The sequence below is a fragment of the Cnephaeus nilssonii genome (assembly GCF_951640355.1).
Source record: "Cnephaeus nilssonii genome assembly, chromosome: 7".
Taxonomy (NCBI): domain Eukaryota; kingdom Metazoa; phylum Chordata; class Mammalia; order Chiroptera; family Vespertilionidae; genus Cnephaeus; species Cnephaeus nilssonii.
This window is the reverse complement of record NC_137078.1, coordinates 100,503,204-100,523,585: the sequence shown is the minus strand read 5'-3', so window position 1 is coordinate 100,523,585 and position 20,382 is coordinate 100,503,204. Positions and strand designations below refer to the sequence as shown.

Genomic DNA, 20,382 nt, shown 5'->3' with positions numbered 1-20,382 from the left:
GGCAGGCCACCGGAAGTGACCTGAGTGGCCAGGCCCCAGCCATCCCGGGTCACGCTCCAGCCAGGGAAGGGGCTGCCCCCGGCCACGGGTGCGGGTGAAGGAGGCTGCAGAGGTGGGAGAGGCGGCCGCCCTGCACCAGGAGGGGGTGGCCCTCGCGGGTTCCTGGTCCCCACCGCTCTCCACAAGATGGAGCTGAAACAGTCCAGCCCGAGCGCAGGCCCAAGAGGTCCCAGCCCCAGACTCGCTGGGGAGGGGCCCTCCCCGCCCAGCCCCAGCTCCAGGCTCATGAGTCAGGACCGGCTTGTTGAAACTGATACCCAGAAACCAGATGCTGGGGCTGATGAATAATGGAGTCTCCGAGGCAGGAGCCCCCTTCCCACTCCCCCCAGCACCACCTCCCCAGCCCCAGAAAAAGAGGCCTGTGGGCATCCCCACCCCCACTATGGCCGGGGGCCCCTCCTGTCTGCAGTGGGCGAGGGAGATCTCTATCCGGGGCAAGGTCTGTGCTCTGCCCACAGCAGATGAGCCTGGGATCAGGAGTTGGGGCTCCCTGGCGGGAGGGACACCCCTGCCCAAGGGCTTCCCACTGGGGCTCAGCTCCCCTGGGAATCTACCAGCCCCAAGGCCCCATCTGGCACCTGGGAGATCCAGGGGCGGAGGCTGCGTGCGTGGGCAGGTCAGCCAGGGCTGGGCCTGTTCTGCCAGGCTGCTCTCCCCACTCCCAACGGCCAGCCAGCTCCTCCCTCCCCCTGGGCCTGCCCCTCACCCCTTGTCCTCTGGGCCCTGGGCCCTGGGCTGTGCTGGGCAGAGGGCAGGGGGCAGGGAACCCATCCACAGGCCAGGCCTCTGCAACCAGCGCGGCCCCTCCTCCCCAGAGAGCAGTCGGGCTGGGGTGCAGCGCCAGGGAGACAGGCAGAGGCTGTGGTCCTGAACTCCCGCCCTGTCTGTCCCCGCTCAGATGTGCCTGAGCGTGGAGCCCGGATCCGAGCGTGGCAGCCAGCGCCTTCCCCTGGCACCTTCTCCGGCCCCAGACAGAAGGCTCCTCGGGAAGGAAGGGGGAGAGGACGCGTGCGGGGCTGTGAAGACCTGTGCTGGGGGGGAGGGGGGTCAAGGAGGGGGGCTACCACTGCCCTTGCCCAGCTGTGCCAAGCAGGCGCTGATCAGTTCTTAGGAATTTTCCGTCTAGGATGGCTGCTGGGCCCTGGCTGAGGGGCAGAGGAATTGTAAAACCTGCCGAGAGCCGCCCAAACCTGGGGAAGTGACTGGGGAATCTGGGGGCCCAGGGACCCCTGGCTGCCATTTCCCAGCCTTGGTTAAGGCGGCAGGGCCTCGCCAGGGTTCCCTGCTCCTCTCCCCTCCTCTCCCCGCAGCCACCCCACTGACTGAGGTGCCTCTCTCGCCCCCTGCTGGCCGCCAGTTGACTTTCTGCCTGGGACCACTCTGATCCCCAGGTAGGGAGTCCACAGAGACCTCCAGCCACCCCACAAGGCGCCCCCCGCCCCCAGCAACGAACTTCATCCGCGGGCTGGGACTCCGCAGGCTCCTCAAGGCCCGACCTCGGGGCCGTATCTCGGAGCAGATCACCCCCTAGAGCCGCGGGGGCGGGGGCAGGCCCTGGGGCCCATTCATTGCACCCTCAGAGGCAGAGCCCGTGGCGCCCACGGACACCCACCTGCGGGCCTGGGACTGCAGGGGACTTGCCACTCCGGGTCTGTTCATTGATTTAGGGGGAGACTTGGCACCCGAACTTACCCCGTCCGGACCCCAGCTTCCCTGGGAGACTCACCGAGGGACATGGGCCTCCTCCCCTATGGCTGGAACTCAGGCCAAGACTGGCCAATTCCCTTGGGCACACAGGGCGAGGGGTACCGGAGCCGTGGGGCCGGGCGGGCTCAGAGGATCTGTGCCGCCTTGGGGCGCCACACGTAAGGGAATTACGGTAGACGGCCCGGGCGCTACCACCTGGGCGGGGCGGGATGTACCATCATGCACCCCGGCGGGGATGGGGGAGTGCTGGGCCCAGGTGGCAGACCTGACTGGGCCCAGGGGGTGGCAGGAAGCCCCGCTGGCGCTCGGGGAGTGATCTAGGGTCCGGGCTGCAGGGAGCGGAAGGGGGGGGGCGGTTGTCTGTCCCCAAGGGGGCTGGCCCTTTACAGATCTCCGGAAAGTCCTAAGTCCCTGGTCTTGAACCTGGGCTGGAAGACAGGAGCTCGCCCATCGGGGAGGCCTGCGGCAGGAAGCTGTCTTGGCCGGCGAGAGGGGGCCCAGGGGTCCAGGCAGAGCCCGCCCCGGGAATCGCCCCAAGCCAGGCGCGCTCCCTCCCCGTTATAAACGGCTGGATTCGGAACTGCGCCTCTGTGGCGCCTGCGAAACCCGTCTGGCCGTCTCCGTGTCCCCCTCTTCTTTCCTGGCTCACGCATGGCTGCAAAGGGGGCCATTCCGCCCTTGGGTGGTTCCCTCTCTGCGAGGAACTTGGGGTGCAGGCGGTGCGTGGGGAGACAGGGCACCGCTGGGGAGGCAGCAGCTTGCCCCAGGCACGCCTTCCTCCTTCCCCTGAGGTGGGTGCAGGGACCTCGGCCCCAGGGCAGATCCTGGGCCCCCCTGCATTTTCCCAACCACAGGCCACACCCCTCAGCCCTCACCAAGCCCGCCTGGAGCCCCCTCCTGGCAGGGGCTGCCTTCCTGGGGGCTGGGTCCACGCCAGGGCAGCTGGTCTGAGCCCAGTCACATGGACTGGGTCCTCTGTCTCGCTCTTGGGCCAAGTACCCCAGGCCTTCACCTGTGGGTCTCTCCCCTCCCCCCACCCCCCCAATTACTTAGCCCAGTGGTCAGCAAACTCCTTAGTCAACAGAGCCAAATATCAACAGGACAACGATTGAAATTCCTTTTGAGAGCCACATTTTTTAAACTTAAACTTCTTCTAACGCCACTTCTTCAAAATAGACTCGCCCAGGCCGTGGTGTTTTGTGGAAGAGCCACACTCAAGGGGCCAAAGAGCCGCATGTGGCTTGCGAGCCGCAGTTTGCCGACCACGGACTTAGCCAAAGCCCAGGAGTTCCACTGGCATTGCTTCTCTGGTCCCACCCCTTTGGGTACAGACTGGACTGCCACCTTCTACAGCTGACCCGCATCTAAAGAGACCAGTTACCTCCAGGGAACCCCAGAATCAGGCCACTGGCAAGGGCACCCTGACCTCCACCTCTTATCCCCGAGAGTGCTGCACGGAGAATAGGTGACACCTCTCCCATCATTCACTGCATCCTGCTCACTCTTCCTCCACAGGGACCTCAGACCCCCCCTTCCTCTGCCCCGTGTCCACGCGTCTTCATCTGGCCGCCCCTCCCCTCGGCGCGCACACCCCCATCCCTGCCACCGCGCGGCCCCTTGTTCAGCAAATCCAGCTCCCACTCTCTCCGCTTGAATACTTCTAGGCAGGGGGTGCTCGCTACCTATCCGTCGGGGAACAGCTTCAGCTGCTGCTGCAAACTCCGGCCTCTACTGAACCCAAACTCACCTCCCTGCCCGGGCCCTTGGGAGCCGCGCGGAAAAACAAACCTCCCTTTCCTCCCGACAGCGCCTTAGCAGTGGGAGGCGGAGGACAGACTCGCTGGACCTGCCCCGGTTAGTCATCTCCCCCACCCACCCCACCCCCCCCGGCTTCCCCGTGTCCTGTCTGATGGAGGTGGGGTGGGGCCCACTGCAAGGCAGGGGTGTGAGGACCAGCTGGGGTCCCCTGGTGAAGCCGGACACAGGGCCCCCAGCTGAGTAAATGGTGGCCGAGGAGCCAATACCTTTGTCTGAGGATGACGCCTGGGGGCCACTCCAGGCATCCCAAGCTTCTGCCCCCTCCAATGCCTTAGCCCAGTGTCTCCGGGGCCAGCGTCAGCCCTCTTCCAGGTCTCCTTCAGCAACTCTGACCAGAGCCCAGCTCAGGGGGCCAGACCCTGTCCGGCTGGCGGGGCCCTTGCCGGAGAACGGGGACCCCCATCCCATCCACACTGGCCCTCCATGAGGGAGGGAGGAAGAGGACACTTCCCCAGCTCCCAGACTCTGAGCTCCACTTGCCCTTGGAACAGGACAGACGTACCACAAACCTGTGTCCACGGGGCAGGACTGGCCAGGGTCTGGGTGGCACCCCGGGTGTCTCAGGTCTTAGGGAGAAGGAAAGTGCGCCTGAGGCCGGGGGGTCTCTCCTCCTCGGTGGAGGGTGAGCAGGCAGTCGCTGCTGGCATTCTCTTGAACACCCACCGGGCGCCAGTCTGTGCCAAGCACTACACGCCCTTTCCGTCCTCAGCACAACTCATCTGGACACCGAGGTGGGGAGAGATGGAGTGACTGCCCGGGGTCATGCAGCTGGGAAGGAGTGGGCTGTGACTCTGGAGGTCACAGATGTGGGCTACTCTACACATCTTTAAAAAAACCCTCACCTGAGGACAGGCCGACCAGGGGTCAAACCATAAGGTCCGTGCCCTGATTCTGAGTGTCATGCACAGGATGGTGCTCAACCAACTGAGCCTCTCTGGCTGGACTACACATCTCCATCTGAGGCCCCCAAGGCAGATGTCCCTCACGGTGCTCCCACCCAGCTCTGCCTCCCTCTCCCCATCCCCCGGGCCCTGCTCACTCCCTCACAGCCCCAACGTCCCGCCAGCTCACTCAGCTTTCCTCCACCTCATAGCTCCGCACTCCTCAGGATGCCAGCCCTCGGCGTGAACTCCAGGGGAAGGAGGTAGAGGTGGGGCAGCTGATTCATCTCAGAAGCCTCAGCACCCAGGAGAGATGCAAACCAAACCTCCAGGGTGGGCCCAGAGCGGAAGCGTCCAGCCCGGTTGAAAGATGGCTTTGCCCCAGGGCAGCCTGGGGGCCAGTTTGGCAAAGCGGAGTCCTCACTTCCGTCCTCCTCCCAGGGGGACAGGATGTCAGCTCCGGAGGGCAGGACCTTTGTTTCCTGGACACCTCCAGGGTCTAGAACCCGCTGATGCTCAAAGCTGATTTGGTGAATGAATGAATGATGTCATCTCCTTCAGAGCTCATATATCCTGCCAGCCGTTCCTAGAACAGCCAGGGAGGAGGCTCTTGATCTCACTCCAGGCCAAGCTTTGCCAACCAAGCTGTGTGGTGCGGGCAAGTCCTTTCACCTCTCTGAGCCTCAGTTTCCTCACGTGTCATGAGGGAATCTTAATGCTTTCCTCCTGAAGTTCTCACAAGGGTTCAGTGAGGGCCTGACCCCCACCAGGCACATACACGTGTTCAGTCAGTGGTGGTTATTATCATCGTCAACAATAGGATAGTCTTGGCTCCTCCTCTCACCCCCTCCTCCAGCCACCTCATCTGCTTGGCAAGAACTGCCTCTGTACTCCTGCCTGTGGCAGTTCCCCCTTCCTGCTTGCCTATGGATGTTTTCACTTTCACCAGAGGCCACTTCCTCCAGGATGTCCTCCCTGACTAGCCCTCCTCCCTCGGATCACTCAGGTCCCTGAGGCGAGTCTGTGCCAATTGTCCCAAAGTGGGTCCCACCAATGACAGTGCTTCAGCTCTTCCCCCTGCAGGCTGGGCAGCCCTCTGGCTGCGGATGCCACGGTCAGCACTGCCGAGTTCCAGGAGGCCCAGGCTGGGCTTCAGTTAGGACCTGTGGCTGCCCCCCACTTGCTCTGAAACCAGCCCTCATCCACAGGCCTCACCTCTGCACAGTCCAGGCCCTCCCACGCCTGCCCCGGCTCCAGGATCTGCCCCAGGGGCAGCTGCCCACCAGAGGGGGCCAGGACAGTGTGGCCTGGCCCCTCTTGTCACGCCTCAGGGTCAGGCAGAAGCCCCAAGGCTGTGCAGGCCCCTGGCAGGTTGGGCAGTGGGGTAATGAGGCCCATTTGTTGCCAGGAGCCCCCATCTGGGAGCGAGGCAGCCTGCCAAAACCAAAGCGCCAATGCCAGGCACCATCCGTGCCAACAGATTGTCTGAATCACAGACACCCCCTTGCCTGGTGACTACGGCAACTGGAAGCCTCCCACCCGAGAACAGTCCTCCGCGTTCCTTCTGACTGTTCCTTCTAGCCGTGGCCCTCCTGTGCAGCATGTACGCTGTGGGTCTGCGTGCGGGGGGGGGGGGGGGGGGGGGGAGGGGGAGGAGGCAAGGGACCTGAGGGAGTGGCGTTTTTAATTTCCTGCAGCTGGCAGAGCCCAGCTACACCGTGGTTAGCCGAGCTACCCCGGGCTCTGGCATTACACAGATCTGGGCTCTGGGTTCAAATCCCAGCTCCACCACATCCCAGCAACACGTCCCTGGGTGAGCCACTACCTCCCTGAGCCTCAGTTTCCCCATTTGCAAACGGGAATGACGACAGGACAGATCTCGGCCAGAAGGAAGTGACCCTGAGTCCTCTGAGCCCGAGCCCCACGCTGGAAGCAGCGGCAGTTTCCACCTGTCGCTCAGATGCGTGCTGGGAGGAGCGCGACATGGGCTCAAACCCTGGCTCCCTCTCTCTTGAGCTGCAGGGCCTCCCAAGTCCCAGGCCCTCTCTGAGCCTTAGTATCTCCATCGGGGAAACGGGGCCACGATGTCTCCCCAGCAGGGCTCCCCCAGTGGCACATAAGGCGCAGAGAGCGCGTGGCACAGCGCCCGGCACGTCAGGGGCAGAAGCGCGGCGTCCTGTTGACCATGACCCCCCGGTTCCGCCTCACTCCCGGCTCCGCAGGCCTGGCACTCCAGGACCAGCCCGTCCCTCCCCTTCGTCAGCCCCAGGGCCACCGCCACGGTCCCAAAGCGTCCCTGGCCCGTGCCCAGGCCTGAAGAGTGGCCTGGTATTGCAGGGAGGGTGCCAACTGGCACTGGAACAGAACCCGGGGAGGGGGGCTTCCCCCTACAGAGTCTCAGCTGCCTCATCTGTGACATGGGGCCACGGCTCCTGTCCCCCCAGGGCTGCTGCACGAACTGCCGTACAGAAAAGGGCTCTGGGGCACCCCTCTGCCTCCAAAACCAGCCCCCGGGTCCCTACCCACTCCGGAGCCCCGGCGCACTGTGGCGACTCCGCTGCGCCCTTGCCGGGGCCTGGACAGAGAGGCCGGTGAGCGCCCTGCCCTCCGCAGCCACCCCCCCCACCGGCCTCCAGCTCCCTACCTTGGCCGCCCGCCCCTTGTCCATGCAGTCGGGGTTCTGACAGCGCAGGCCCTTCTCCTCAGCCAGGCTCCCGGCATCTGCAGGGGAGAGAGCAGGAGGTTATCAGTGGGGTGGGGCCCAGGGAAGGGTGCACCCCAGACCGGGCACCCAGGCTCCCCCAGGGCCCCGCACCTCCCAGCGGAGGATGGGTGGGGCCGTCAGAGGAGGTCAGTGTCCCTCTTCTTTCAATGCCAGCTTATCTGCTGGGATCTGCAGCTTTCTCCTGCCGCTCCCGGGGGAAGCTGTCCAGATTCCACCCGGAGAGGCTGCGCCGCCCGCCGTCCCTCAGGTCTGGGGGGGGGGGGGGGAGGGGGGAGGGGCGCTGCTCCCAGACCTGGTGGGGCCCCTGACTTCCTGGGGGGTCCTGCAGGACGGCTGGGGGGGGGGAGGGGGACCCCAGGGGTCCAACAGCTATTCCTACCCCTGCCCTGCACGTCACTCTGCATGGACGCCCCTCAAAGGCCCAGAGGGTCCCCCTTACCCACGGTCCATCTCTGACCCAGAACTGGGCCCCCTCCAAGCTGCCTTTCCTAAAAGAGCTGGGGTGCAAGAGCGGAGGGGGCAGGGGGCTGCCACCCCAGACAGCGGGCAGGGCTGGGGGAGAGGTGCTGCTGCCGCGAACCCCAACACGGGGGCAGGGTTTGGACCCCGCCGCCCCGATTCCGAGGCCGGCGTCCACCTCCCACCTCCAGCAGGCCTTCCCCAGAGGAGGGGGCGACCGAGCGCCCCACCGCGGAGCGGAGGGGACGGGCCCGGTCCCCCTCGCTCCCCGCTCCCCGCCCCCCACCGCGGCGCCCCTGCCCCCCCCCCCCCCCCCCGCCCCGAGCTGGCGCGGAGGCGCGGGCCTGCACGGCGGGCGCGGCCAGGGGCCCCGCACTCACCCATGGAGCAGGCGCGGGCGCGGGGACGCGGGCGGGCGGGGGGCGTAGCGGGCCGGCCCGGGGGGCGGGGAGCGGCGGCGGCGGCGGCGGGGCGGGGCGGCGCGGGGAGAGGCCGGAGCGCCGCGGCCGCGGGACCCTCGGCGGCGGGAGGCGGGGCGGGGCAGGTGGGCGGCGGGCGGGGCTGGACGCGTGGCCCCGCCTTCGGGGGGCGGGGCTCGGAGCCCCGCGCTGGCCCCGCCCCTCCCGCGCCCCCGCCCCGCGCCCCTCCCCCGCGGGGCGTCTGCCGCGAGCGCGCCGCGCTCCCCGCCGCGACCCCCTTGGAAATGTGGCGGGTGAGGCCGAAGGCTGTCCCTCCGCCCCCCTCAGCCCCGGCCCCGCACATGGAGCCGACCCCCCCCGTTTGGATGGTGGGGGACACTTTCCGTCTCCGGGGAAGGGGATCAGCATTCTACGTGCTGTTTCTCCGGGTCCAGAGGGGCCGTCTGCGTGGATGCAGGTCAGGACCGCTCGCTGCGCCTCACGCCCACCCCCCCACCGGAGACACCCCCCTTAGACATGGGTCAGGGATGGTCAGGCCCCGTGAACCGGAGTGGGCTTGGTGGCTCCCGCCGGCGTGCTGCCATCTCCGCGCTGGCTGGCATTGAAAACTTCATGGAAGTGCAAACATGTACAGAAGCGCAGCTAACATGAGCACAGCTTGGCACACACGGGCTCACAACACAGCCAGCAGCCGGTCAGGAGGCTGGGCATCCCCAGACCCCCTCCCACCCCAGGCTGTCGCCAGAGACCCAGGCATGGGAGGCCCAGTGGCCAGTGGCACCTGCGTCCCTCTCCCCAAGGCGCCCTTCTCCACGGACCTCTCAGCCAGAGCAGGTGCCTGCCGTACACGGTCGGCCCTGGGGACTCCCGGGTGGCCCAAACCCAGGCCTGCCCTCAGGACCTTCGGCAGAAGGAGCTGTGTGGGGCCCACAGCTTGTGGATTCTGGATCCACTCAGCAAACACACATGTGCCAAGCCCGGGGCGGGCCCTGGAGGGTCCCTGGGTCAGTGGTCCAGCTGGCCCCACCCAGATCGCCTGCAGGAGGTAGCTGGTTAAGGCTGGTTAAGGGAGGGGGCAGGGTCCTTTTTTGTTGGTTGGTTTGTTTGTTTTTTGGTCTTTTTTGCAGCATTCTCCACCACAACTCCAGCAGCCCCCTCCACTATCTGGGTTCCCATGGAGAACTGGGCCCCTCGGTCAGCTTTGTGGGGGGGGCGGTTTTCCCACGCACCCTACTTGGGGCCTATCAAACTCCACCAGACAAGATCTGGATCTTTTGACTCCAGATCCCTGGGTTCTGGAAATGCTGGGCATGAAGTCAAGGTCATACGCCCTATGCCCCAAGAGTTTGGGGTTCTGGCTCTAAATTCTGTGGGCTCCAGGCTATTCCTCCCCCATGGGGTCTGGAACTGCCTTCCCCGCTTTCTAGGTCCCGCCATGACAGCCACTGCAGGGCTGGACACCATGGCCACACCACAGCCACCCCGGGTCGTTGATGTGTGGGGTTCGGACGTTCTTCCAGGCACTGGGGCTCTACCCAGCTGACCTCTGGCCTCTAACTTGGTTTCAGCCCCTCCAAGGTGCTCAGCCTGCTTTCTACACCCTCCTCCCCAGACGGTGGTCCCAGCTCCCAGCTCCCCTGGGACCCAGCCTTCCGTGTGCTCTGAGCCGAGCATCAGCCTCCTGGGGCCTGTAGCTGAGCTTCCCAGAGACGCCAAACACCGGAAAACCGTGAGGACCCTGGCGGCCCCCGGGACAGGAAAGGGGCCTGTGGGGACTGGGGAGGCTCAGGCACAGGAACGGGTCTTCCCCACCAAAGCCTGCCGGGAGCCGCCCTCTGGCGAGCTGCTCACCTCCAGCCCTGCAGAGCGGGTGGGCCTGGTTAGGGGGACATGTTGTACCAGGGGATGGCACGACTTGGACAGAGTCGCTTGGGTCCAAGGTAGCCGCCTGGCCTCGTCCAGCCAATTAGATTCACTGTCTTGGGAACTTGAATTGAGACAGACGACTTCTGGGCCCTGGAACCCTGAGATCATGGAAAGTCAGTCTGAGTGGATACAGAACCCTGCAATTGTTGGGGAGCAAAATGAGGGGACCCACAGAAACAGCTGGTCAATGGAGAGGGCCCTAGAGCAAAGAGGGGGGTGGAGAAGGCAGCTCTGTGCCTGCCCTGGCTTCCCCCCAGCTCCACCCCTCTGATTTTTTTTTTTTACTGATTTCAGAGAGGAAGGGAGAGGGAGAGAGAGATAGAAACATCAATGAGGAGAGAGAATCATGGATCGGCTGCCTCCTGCACACCCCACACTGGGGATCAAGCCCACAACCCAGGCATGTGCCCTGACCGGGAATTGAACCCTGACCTCCTGGTTCATAGGTCGACGCGCAACCACTGAGCCCCACAGGCCGGGCTGCCCCCTTTGACTTGAGCATGTGTCTGGCCACTTGTCCTTAGCCAAGCCCCAGGCAGACCTGCAACCCTGAACTTGCCCCACCGCAGGGTGCCAGAGGCTGGGTCTGGGTCTGAAACAGCCCAGCTGCCCTCCCGGCTCCTCCAGCCCCCACGGTCCCAGGGAAAGCCAAGCCCCCCAGCCGGGCAGACAAGCCCCTTGCCAGCTCTGCCCACCCCCCCTGCCCCCATCTTGGTCACAGGATGCCTGCCCCTCAACATGATCTCCCCCACAACTGGCGACCGGGCGCCTGGGCAGATGCCGCCTGCAGACATGTTTGGTTTGGCTGCGCACGGCGCTTCAAAAGAATTTGAATGGGTTGCCAACTCTGAAAAGTCAGATTTCACATAAAAATCCAGATTTCTGGCTTCTCTGGACAAACCAGAGGAGCCTGGCAGCCCCGGGCCGTGTTTGTGATGGCTCCGGGTTCTGAGCCGTGTCTGCCTCAGCTGCCTCCGGCTGACACACACCCTGCACCCTCCGCGGCCCCCACCACTCCCTCCCGGAGCCCCTCAGCAGGTTCCTCACTGCCTCTCCCGGGAAGGAACTGAGCTCTGACCTTGGCCCAGCCCTTCCTGGTTCTGTCCCCTGTCCCCTGCCGCATCCTCCACACCACCGGCCCCTGACATCCTGCCCGCCTCCAAGGCCCAAGTCAAACGCGGAGAACTCAGGCTCCAGGAAGGCCCGTCCGCCTCAGCATAATCACCCCCCAGACCAGCCTCCCTCCTCGGCCCACTGTCCCGGGCGGCCCTGTGATTTGACCTATTCCTTTCGTTGTTGTTGTTAATCCTCACCCGAGGATATTTTTCCGTTTATTTTTTCTTTAGAGAGAGTGAAAGGAAGAGGGAGAGACAGAGAGAAACATCAATGTGAGAAAGACATTGATGGTTGCCTCCCACACTTGCCCGACCTGGGCCAGGGATCGAACCTGCAACCAAGGTCTGTGCCTTTGACTGGAATTGAACTCAAGACCCTCAGCCCTCAGGCCAATGCTCTATCCACTGAGCCAAGCTGGCCGGGCTACCCTTGACTTTTGACCTATCTTCCCCACCAGGTTGCTCTAGGAACGCTGCCACTGCCATAGCTCTGCCATAACTCACACCTGCAGGGCCCTCTGGCTTCCATGCTTGGTCTCAGCTCACCGCCTGACCCTCTGCAGCAGGTCTGACCCCAGATCGCAGCCACTGGCCCTGTAGCTGCTGAGCATGGGCAGTGAGGCGGCTTCACACTGCGTGCTGTATACACACTGGATTTTCAAGACTGAGTGCAAAAAGGAAAAAAAGGAAAGGAAAGAATGTAGCCCTGGCTGGTGGCTCAGCTGATTGGCACATCGTCCCGCACACCAAAATGCTGCAGTTCCATTCCCGGTCAGGGCACATACCGAGGTTGTGGGTTTGATCCCCAGTCAGGGCAAGGATGGGAGGCCACCGAAGGATGTTTCTCTCTCCCTAAAACCAATTTAAAAAAGAAGAATCAGCCCGGCTGGCGTGGCTCAGTGGTTGAGCATCGACCTATGAACCAGGAGGTCACGGTTTGATTCTTGGTCAGGGCACATGCTCAGGTTGTGGATTCGATCCCATTGTGGGGCATGCAAGAGGTTCTCTCTCATCATTGGTTCTCTCTCATCATTGATGCTCTAGCTCTTTCTCCCTCTCTCTTCCTCTCTGAAATCAATAAAAAAATATTTTTTAAAAAAGAATCAACCAATGAATTAATAAAATAGGTGGAACAACAAATCAGTGTTTCTCTCTGTCCTCTCTCTCTCCCTTCCTCTCTCTCTCAAATCAGTTTTTACAAATCCTATCTAATAAACAGGGAATATGCTAATTGACTGTCACACCCTCACAAAGATGGCGACGCCCACAGCCAATAAGGAGGGAATATGCTAATTGACTGTCGTGCCCTCAAAGATGGTGGCACCCACAGCCACAAGATGGCGGCGCCCAGCCCCCTCAGCCCCACTGGGGAGGCAGGCGCGCAACAAGGCTGAGCCCGCCCTGAGGTGGGTCCGGCCACTCCGTGTGCCTGCCTCCAGAGTCCCCCAGTCCCCTCAGCCCCCCAGCCATCCAGGGCCGGCCCGAGGAGCAGGCAAGCCTTGAATGGAATGGCAGCTACCCAGCCGCCCAGGGCCGCCTGAGACTCAGGTAACTAGGGCCGGCCGAGGCTTGTGCTGCCGGCAGTGGCAGCAGCAGAGGTGTGATGGGGGCGTCGCCTTCCCCTGATCGCTGGGTCACCTCCCGCCCCGAGGGCTCCCGGACTGTGAGAGGGGGCAGGATGGGCTGAGGGACACCCCTCCCCCTGCTTCAGTGCATGAATTTTCATGCACAGGGCCTCTAGTTAAAAATAAAAAGAATCAGCCAGTGAATGTATAAATAAGTGGAACAACAAATTGAAGAAAGCAGAAGCTCCCTGCCCACCACCTCCCAGCCCCAGGCCTGTCCACGCAAAGGGTGCCGCTCCCAGGAAGCAGCTGTGGCCTTGAGTGCCCCCTCCCACGCCGGCCCAGCCCTCCGGGAGCCTCTGCCCGCTGCGCAGCTGCTGCAGGCTGTGCCAGGACAGGACCCCTCACCAGGGCAAGATTTGGCCACATCTGGCCAAAAGCCAGAAGGGCCTGATCTGGACAACTGTCACTGGCCCCGGAACCATCCGCCCCTCCCCCCTCTGACACTGGGCCGAGCGACGTAGGTGGCCTGGGAAAGAAATGTGGTCCCCTTCCCAAGCCCCCGGGCCTCTTGGGGGAGGACTATCAGGTGGGCAGAAGAGGGCACGGACCATGGCCTCTGACGCTTCCCTGTGTGGAGACCAGAGCCATCGCTGGCATCGTCCCCCTGAGGCCTGGAGACTCCAACTATTGCCCTGCCGCCCACAGCCCTCGGCTCAGTGAGGAGAGGTGGGTGGACACATTCAGAATTCCTTCCTGGGGCCAGAGATACTGTCCACCCGTTCCTGCCCCCAGGCCTGAGCCAGCGGCCACTTCCTCTGGCTGAGGCTGCCGTGGGCACCTGCCCTTTGTCCACCACGGGCTCCCTCCCCAGGCCCCTCAGAGGAACCGAGAGTGGCCGAGGGGAACAGGAGCCGGGCTGCAGAACCCGGGTGTGAGATTCCGAGTCAGGACAGTCACTCTCTGGGCATGAGCCCCACCCCCATCACGGGACGAGCTGGCACCGGGGCTCACCACCCACCCTTGATGGGCCCAGGCCAGGGACCGGCTGGCTGCAGAGGACAGAGCCCACACAGACAGCTGTGTGCCTGGCTCACCCCCAGCCTGCCTCAGCTCCCCCGGCTGCTCATGCGCCGCGTACCCACCACCCACTGCGTGCTGGGGCCTCTCTCCCAGCGGGTGGAGTGGGCACGGGGACACACGGTGAGCAGGTGGCTCTGAGGCTGAGGGCCTCACTCACCACCCTGCTGAGGGGACACGAAGAATCGTCCCCATATTTCCCCAAATGGGGGAGACGCGACTGCATAATTTGTGGTTGTGGGGGACTGTGTAAAAAAACCCAAAAAAACAATTATCCCCACCCCCAGGGTGGGCATGCAGATGCCAGGAGCCAAGGCTTTCAAAAGTCTGGCACAGGACAAGCCCCCTCTAAATGCTCGCCGTGGGGGCTCCGAGGGTGCAGGGACCGTCCGGCCTGGGAACGCAGGAGCCGCCTGAGTTGGTGGGGCATCCCGGGCAGAGGCCCAGAGGCCAGCAGGAGCAGAGCCTGGGGACCCAGAGGCCCAGCAGGAGCAGAGCCTGGGGACCCAGAGGCCCAGCAGGAGCAGAGCCTGGGGACCCAGGAGGCCCAGCAGGAGCAGAGCCTGGGGACCCAGAGGCCCAGCAGGAGCAGAGCCTGGGGACCCAGGAGGCCCAGCAGGAGCAGAGCCTGGGGACCCAGAGGCCCAGCAGGAGCAGAGCCTGGGGACCCAGAGGCCCAGCAGGAGCAGAGCCTGGGGACCCAGAGGCCCAGCAGGAGCAGAGCCTGGGGACCCAGAGGCCCAGCAGGAGCAGAGCCTGGGGACCCAGGAGGCCCAGCAGGAGCAGAGCCTGGGGACCCAGAGGCCCAGCAGGAGCAGAGCCTGGGGACCCAGGAGGCCCAGCAGGAGCAGAGCCTGGGGACCCAGAGGCCCAGCAGGAGCAGAGCCTGGGGACCCAGAGGCCCAGCAGGAGCGGAGCCTGGGGACCCAGAGGCCCAGCAGGAGCAGAGCCTGGGGACCCAGAGGCCAGCAGGAGCAGAGCCTGGGGACCCAGGAGGCCCAGCAGGAGCAGAGCCTGGGGACCCTGAGGCCAGCAGGAGCAGAGCCTGGGGACCCAGAGGCCCAGCAGGAGCAGAGCCTGGCTTCTCTGGGTGAGAGATGGAGGGACCAGGAGAGCAGGGGCACAATCTGAGGAGGGGCCTCCCGGGCTTGTGGCCGGGACCCGCTAAGGGACCTCAGGCCAATCCCTGGCCTGTGAGGACCTCGGCCGCCTGACCTGCCTCGGGCAGACGGGAACCTGCGGGGAAGCAGGACAAGCAGGACAACGGGCAGGTGCCCACGGTCAGAGGAAGCGGCCGGCTCCAGGCCTGGGGGCAGGAACTGTGTGCACCGTTTCTCCGGCCCCAGGAAGGATGCCCCCAGCCGGCCCCCAGGCACACTGCCCTCCCTCCCCCACCTCTGCTCCTGAGGGAGCTTGCCGCAGCCTGGCCGCCCCCCCCCCCCCCCGCCTGCCCCTCCTCCATGCCCTGCCCAGAACCACGGCTCCTCCTCACAGTCCTGCCCTCTCAGCCCCCTGCACCCGCCTGGGAAGGTGCCCGGCGCCCCTGGGCCGGTGAGCACTGTGCCCGCCGCCCACTGCAGCCGCAATACGGGAGGCAGAGGGGGCTCGTCACACAGGGGACACCTCAGTCTCCCTCTGGGAGCCGCGTTTCTCCCTGTGCTTGGTGGAATCCATGCCCCACGCGGTCCCCTTCCGTGGGGGACCCCGGGCCTACTCATCACTCTCTGCCCCTTGTCCGCAGGGAGGGTCAGGAGGGCCCACCCGCCGGGGGACGCTGCACCGGGAGAGGCTCCCGCTCCTCCCGACTGGGCGCCCCCCCCCCCCCCCCACAGGAGGAGAGGCCCGAGGCCTGGACCACCCCAGCCGGCCGCTGCGGGCCAGACCTGGCTGCTGGGGTCGCCAGCCGGAAGCCACGTGCCCTGCGGGGCTGCTGGTGGGTTGGCAATAATGACATCCCTCAGGGACTGTGCCTGCTCTGTGTCACCCCAGCGAGTCCTCTCCCTGCCCAGGGCGCCGCTGGCATCGTTTGCGCGGCTTTCCCAACCCCTCGCGGCGGGGAGAAGGCCAGGTCGGCACCCGCATGCGGTCTGTGTGCCTCAGCGTCCCCACGAGCTGACCTGCCCTTCCCGGGCCTCCACCTGGCTGTCTGCAGGGGCCTGACGGGGAAACGACGGTGCCTGGGCCTCGGACATAAACGGCCCAGAAGACCTCGTCCCGTCGCCTGGAGATGGAGGCAGAGGCCGAGGCCCGGCCTGAAGCCCGGCGCCCTGGCTGCCCCGCTCAAGCCCAGCCGCCGGGGCCCACACTGCCCGGCCCAGCGGCTGCCGAGGCCCTCGGGGTGCTGATGCTGGGGGCCCCCTCCTCCGCCAGCAGCGGCTCTCGGGAGGGGCCGAGCGAGTGACTGACAGTGGCATGTGCAGGTGCCGGGCCACAGGCTCCGACCAAAGGGAGGCGGCCAGGGAGACCAGGGGGGAGCCCCCTGACCGCCCCCCCGGGAAGGGGCCCACACCTACCCCCGAGGTCCTCGATGATGTCCAGGGTGGAGCTCCACGAGAAACGCTCCACGGCCCCCAGCTCCAGCCCGGCCAGGGCGCTGGGCAGCGCCTCCAGCTCATAGGCACCCCGCTTCTTCCAGTAGAGAAACATGCCGAGGCCCAGGGAGGCCTCCCCACCAGGCCCGGGCCCTCAGAGGCGGGGCGGCCCCGGGGACCTGGGTCCCCGAGGCCTGGACGCCGAGGGCACAGGGCTGCCGAGGGGCTGCAGGGACCCTGGGCTGGCCTGGGCCGGGAGCTCAGCCTCCCCGGGGAGGGAGCCTGCCTGCCGGGAGCGGCCGGGGGCCCGGAGCTGACCAATGGCCGGGCCGGCCCCACACAAAGCGCCTTTCTTCCCCTCCTACAGCATTTCACAAATTTCCACTTCCCGGCCCCCTCAGAGCCCCCACGGCGGGGATGGGCCGGCGGCGGGGACGCAGAGGCCCGGAAAAGAGTGCGATTGTTCCGCGGCCTCTTTGCTCAGATAAGTTTTCAGAGGAGAAAAATGTGCTGCCCCAGGAGCAATCCCAGCCCCCTGGCCCTGACCTCTGACCCCAGCCCCAGCCCTGGCTGGGCCCTGCGGGGTTCCTCAATGAGGAGAGGAAGCCCCATGAGGGTGCCAGGGAGTGACCCCAGAGCTGTCTTCGGCTGCCCCATCAGGCACCCTCCCCGGGAAGCTCCAGGCGTGAGTCCCAGCTCCGCGGAGCAAAGGCCTGGAGGAGGCCTCGGGGTCAGAGGCCTTGCCCTCAGGCTGCCAGTGAGCCCCGAATCTGCCCTCTGGGCTCTGGTCCAGGGCCCCTCCCCTCCCTAGGCTGGCCACACGTCACCCGGCTGCCCGCCCACCCGTCTCCCTCCTTGCACTGTGTCACCCGCACCAAGGGCAGGGCCACGCAGGGAGCCTCTGGCCCCGCCAGGACGGAGCTTCGGCGCCCCCTGCACTGTGGGCGGAGGGTGGGAATGGAGGGGCGGGGCAGGAAGGTCGGAAGGGCTGGCAGATGGGGGGGTACAAGCCACCAAAAAAGAACCATAAGAAGAATAAAAAGTCCAGCTATGCAAAGCATGAACGTTACCAGTCAGGTTATTCCAAAGCCTGGTAAACACTGCACACTTGTATGTAGTTAGAAACTCAAAATGAGGACTGATGGCTGCCCTGGGGCAGACCTCTGCCCTGGTCCTCGGGAAGGCCTGGCCTGCCACTCCCCGGGTCCCCCACGGCGGGAGGACTGTCCCGCGGCGCAGGTGAGGAAAGGGGCTCAGCGAATGAGCTGCGGAACTTGGATCTGAACCCAGGAGCGTCTGGCTTCAAAGCCACCTCGGGGGCCTGGGCAGCCACCTAGGGGAGGAGGCTGGGTGGTCAGAGGGCAGAGGCCTGGCCTCATGAAGACCCGGAAATGCCATGTTGCTAAGCCGCCTCTGTCTGACCCTCTGTGCCCCCCAGCCTGCCAGGGCCCCGAGGAGCTGGCCTGGCGTTGGGGGCCGAGTCGGGGCAGAGGAGGGCACCCCACCTTCCAGGCACCTGGCGACAGGGAGGCACGGGGTCCAGGCGGGGAGAGCTGGCAGCAGAGGGTTCTGCCCTCCGGGGGGTCGCCCAGGGCTGCGGGGTGCGAGGGGGTGGGTGGCTGTCTAGGCAGCCTGCACACCCCTCGCTGAGGGCTGAGATGCCAAGAGGCAGCGGAGTAATTCAAACCAGATGCCCGCCCACCCTCCTCCCAGGCGCGGAGCCAGGGACGGACACACGCAGGCTCCTCGGTCCTCGATCCCTGCACCCACGTGGCCTGGGCTTGAGCCCACAAGAGGCTGGGGGTGCCCCCCTCGTGTTCACGGGCAAGTGGCCAGTGTGGGGGTGTCAGGCCGAGCTTGGGGAGTGAGACAATGTGTCCCCGGCAGCCACGGCCCCGTCTCGGTGCCCACCCACCTGAGGCCAGGGCTGCAGAGTTGGGGGTGGCCCCGGAGCAGTGACCCAGCCCCGACGCCCTGTGCTGGACCCGGTGGGGCGCTCTGGGTTACGGCGTCAGAACAACCAGCCCCGACGCAGCCTCAGGTGTGGGGGTGGGGGGCGGGGGGAGTAGCAATGATTCCTCCCTACCCTCAGCTCTGGGGTGAACACAGGAGCCCCTGCCCCTGCACACACCCAACTACAGAGGCCAGCGGTGCCCCCCCCCTCCCCCGCTTGCAGGATGCATGCGCCCCATCCCCAGCTCCTCTCTGTCCCCAAATGCTCCTCCTGCTTCCCACCTCCCCGCCTCGGCTACTGCCAGTCCTCCGCCTGATGTCCCCTCAGCGCCCACAGAGTCGCCCACTCTCCTCTGTCCAGGCTGCAGGCCCCCAGCCCCGCCTCCCTCCTTCCTCCCGTGCACGAGGGAGGCCTGCGGGCCCTGCACTGGGCTGGGGGAGCCAGGAAACCAGAGGGCTGGCGGCTGGCGATGCGGCTGAGACAGCGGGTGGGCATGGCTGACCTGCGCGCTGCTCTGTCCCCAGTCCCCCCCCCCCCCCCCCCCCCCGCAGAGTGATGACAGCTACGCTGACTCGGGCCAGAGGCCATGCTGAGCGCGGCTCATATGTTCTCTCCTTTAATCCTCACGTCAGCCCATGAGGCAGACGGGACTGTCACCCCAGGACCGGGGTGCAGAAGCTGAGGCGGGGCGGAGGGCAGGGGTCACTTGCCCAGGGTGCAAGGCACAAGCCACACGGCCTGGCCTCGAAGACACAGGCACTGCCGGTGAGCAGCCCGCGGCCTGAGTGAGCCAGGGGGTCCAAGCTGGGAGCCCAGCCTCCCGGCCCAGGCCCGCTCTCCTGCCCCCTCCTCCCGCCTCCTCCCAGCGGAGCCGGGAGGCCACTGGCTGGGACCAGGACAGACAGGGGGACACGACCTGGAGTGTCGGGGCTGCTTAATCCAGGGCCTGGCAAGCGCCTTGGGCGAGAGGAGGGGCGAGCCGCTTGGCAAGTCAGCTCTTTCCTTGAGGGCGAAGTGCCCGAGGCTGGAGGAGCCGCACAGGCAGCTGAGTGAGGGGCTGGAAGGGGAACAGGTGGTCCGAACAGCCCTCAGCCCCCCAACACCCCTCCCCCCCCCCCGTGTCTCTCAGCAAGCCACGCCACGGCCATCAGGGACCTGGCTGAGCCCCAGACGCCTCCCCCAACCCGCCCTGGAGACCCCTTCCCTGAGGGCAGCTCCCAAAGGGGTGGGACCAGTTGAGGGTCCTCCCTGGGCCTCACTGGCTGGCATCTGTGCGGGGGGGGGGGTTAAGGAGGAGCCCCCACTGTGCGGCTCCCGAGATCCTGCTCACGGGGCTACGCAGGGGCCTGGCAGAGAGAGGGGACGCAGACTTGGGGGGCGGTTCTTGCAGTCTGAAAAGGGGGCCTGCCCCTCTCACTCCCTCTCCCAGGCAAGGTCCACCATGACCCTCTGTGGTCCCCTGAGCCCCCCAGGATCTGGCGACCACATCCTTTCCTCCTCCTGGCACTTGGGGAGGCCTGTGTGGACCCCCAGGGCAGCCAGAGTGCCAGCTGTGTGTGTGTGGGGGGGGCTGGGAACAGAGCTGGCGCTGACAGGCAGTGCCCAGTGCCAGCCGCCAGCTCGCGTGAGAAGCAGCCTCGCGGCTGGGCCGTGTTAAGCGTTCCCAGGTGGGGCTGCAGACGCCGCCGCCAGCCAGCCGAGGCCCATTATGTAACCCAGCCCCCCGCCGCCGGCCTCTGCCGCCGGCCAAGCCCGAGAGGACGGGTCCCTGACCACCCCCCACCCCCCACCCAGCTCCGGGGAATGAGAAGACTCTGTCCCCACCTGCCAGGGGTGCTGGCCAAGGACCCTCCAGGACCACAGCCTGGTGGTGGCCCTGGGGGGTGGAGGCCAGTGCCCGGCCAGCAGGCAGTGCGTGTGCCCAGGCTGGCACGGGTGGAGGGTAAACAGTGGGCCGGGTGTGGGGGGCACAGACCCTTCCTTGCAGAGCAAACCATTCCAGAGACTGGAAACATGGGCCGAAGCCTCGGCCACCTGTGGGCCCGTCCACGTGGAAGGTGCGGGTGGGAATCTGGGCACAGCCACCTGGCCTCAAGCCAGCCCGACCCCTGAGCATCAGCCAGCCCGGGCCGCCTCCCCACA

At 65.8% G+C, this 20,382-nt stretch overlaps 1 protein-coding gene across 7 annotated transcripts in view; it reads right to left on the bottom strand.

The window, feature by feature from the left end:
- Positions 1-20,382, bottom strand: part of PLEKHG5 (pleckstrin homology and RhoGEF domain containing G5) — a gene marked incomplete at its 3' end in the record, with an annotated part of 44,877 nt that overhangs the window by 16,043 nt on the left and 8,452 nt on the right. For 4 of the 7 annotated variants that reach the window (XM_079777278.1, XM_079777274.1, XM_079777272.1 and 1 more), the window contains one exon: positions 7,111-7,187. In XM_079777278.1, coding sequence (XP_079633404.1) covers positions 7,111-7,187 — 77 coding nt within the window. Of the gene's footprint in view, positions 1-1,786; positions 2,216-7,110; positions 7,188-7,281; positions 7,326-8,030; positions 8,152-20,382 lie in introns of those variants that run through there. The other 3 variants (XM_079777277.1, XM_079777279.1, XM_079777273.1) reach the window with 3 other exon arrangements.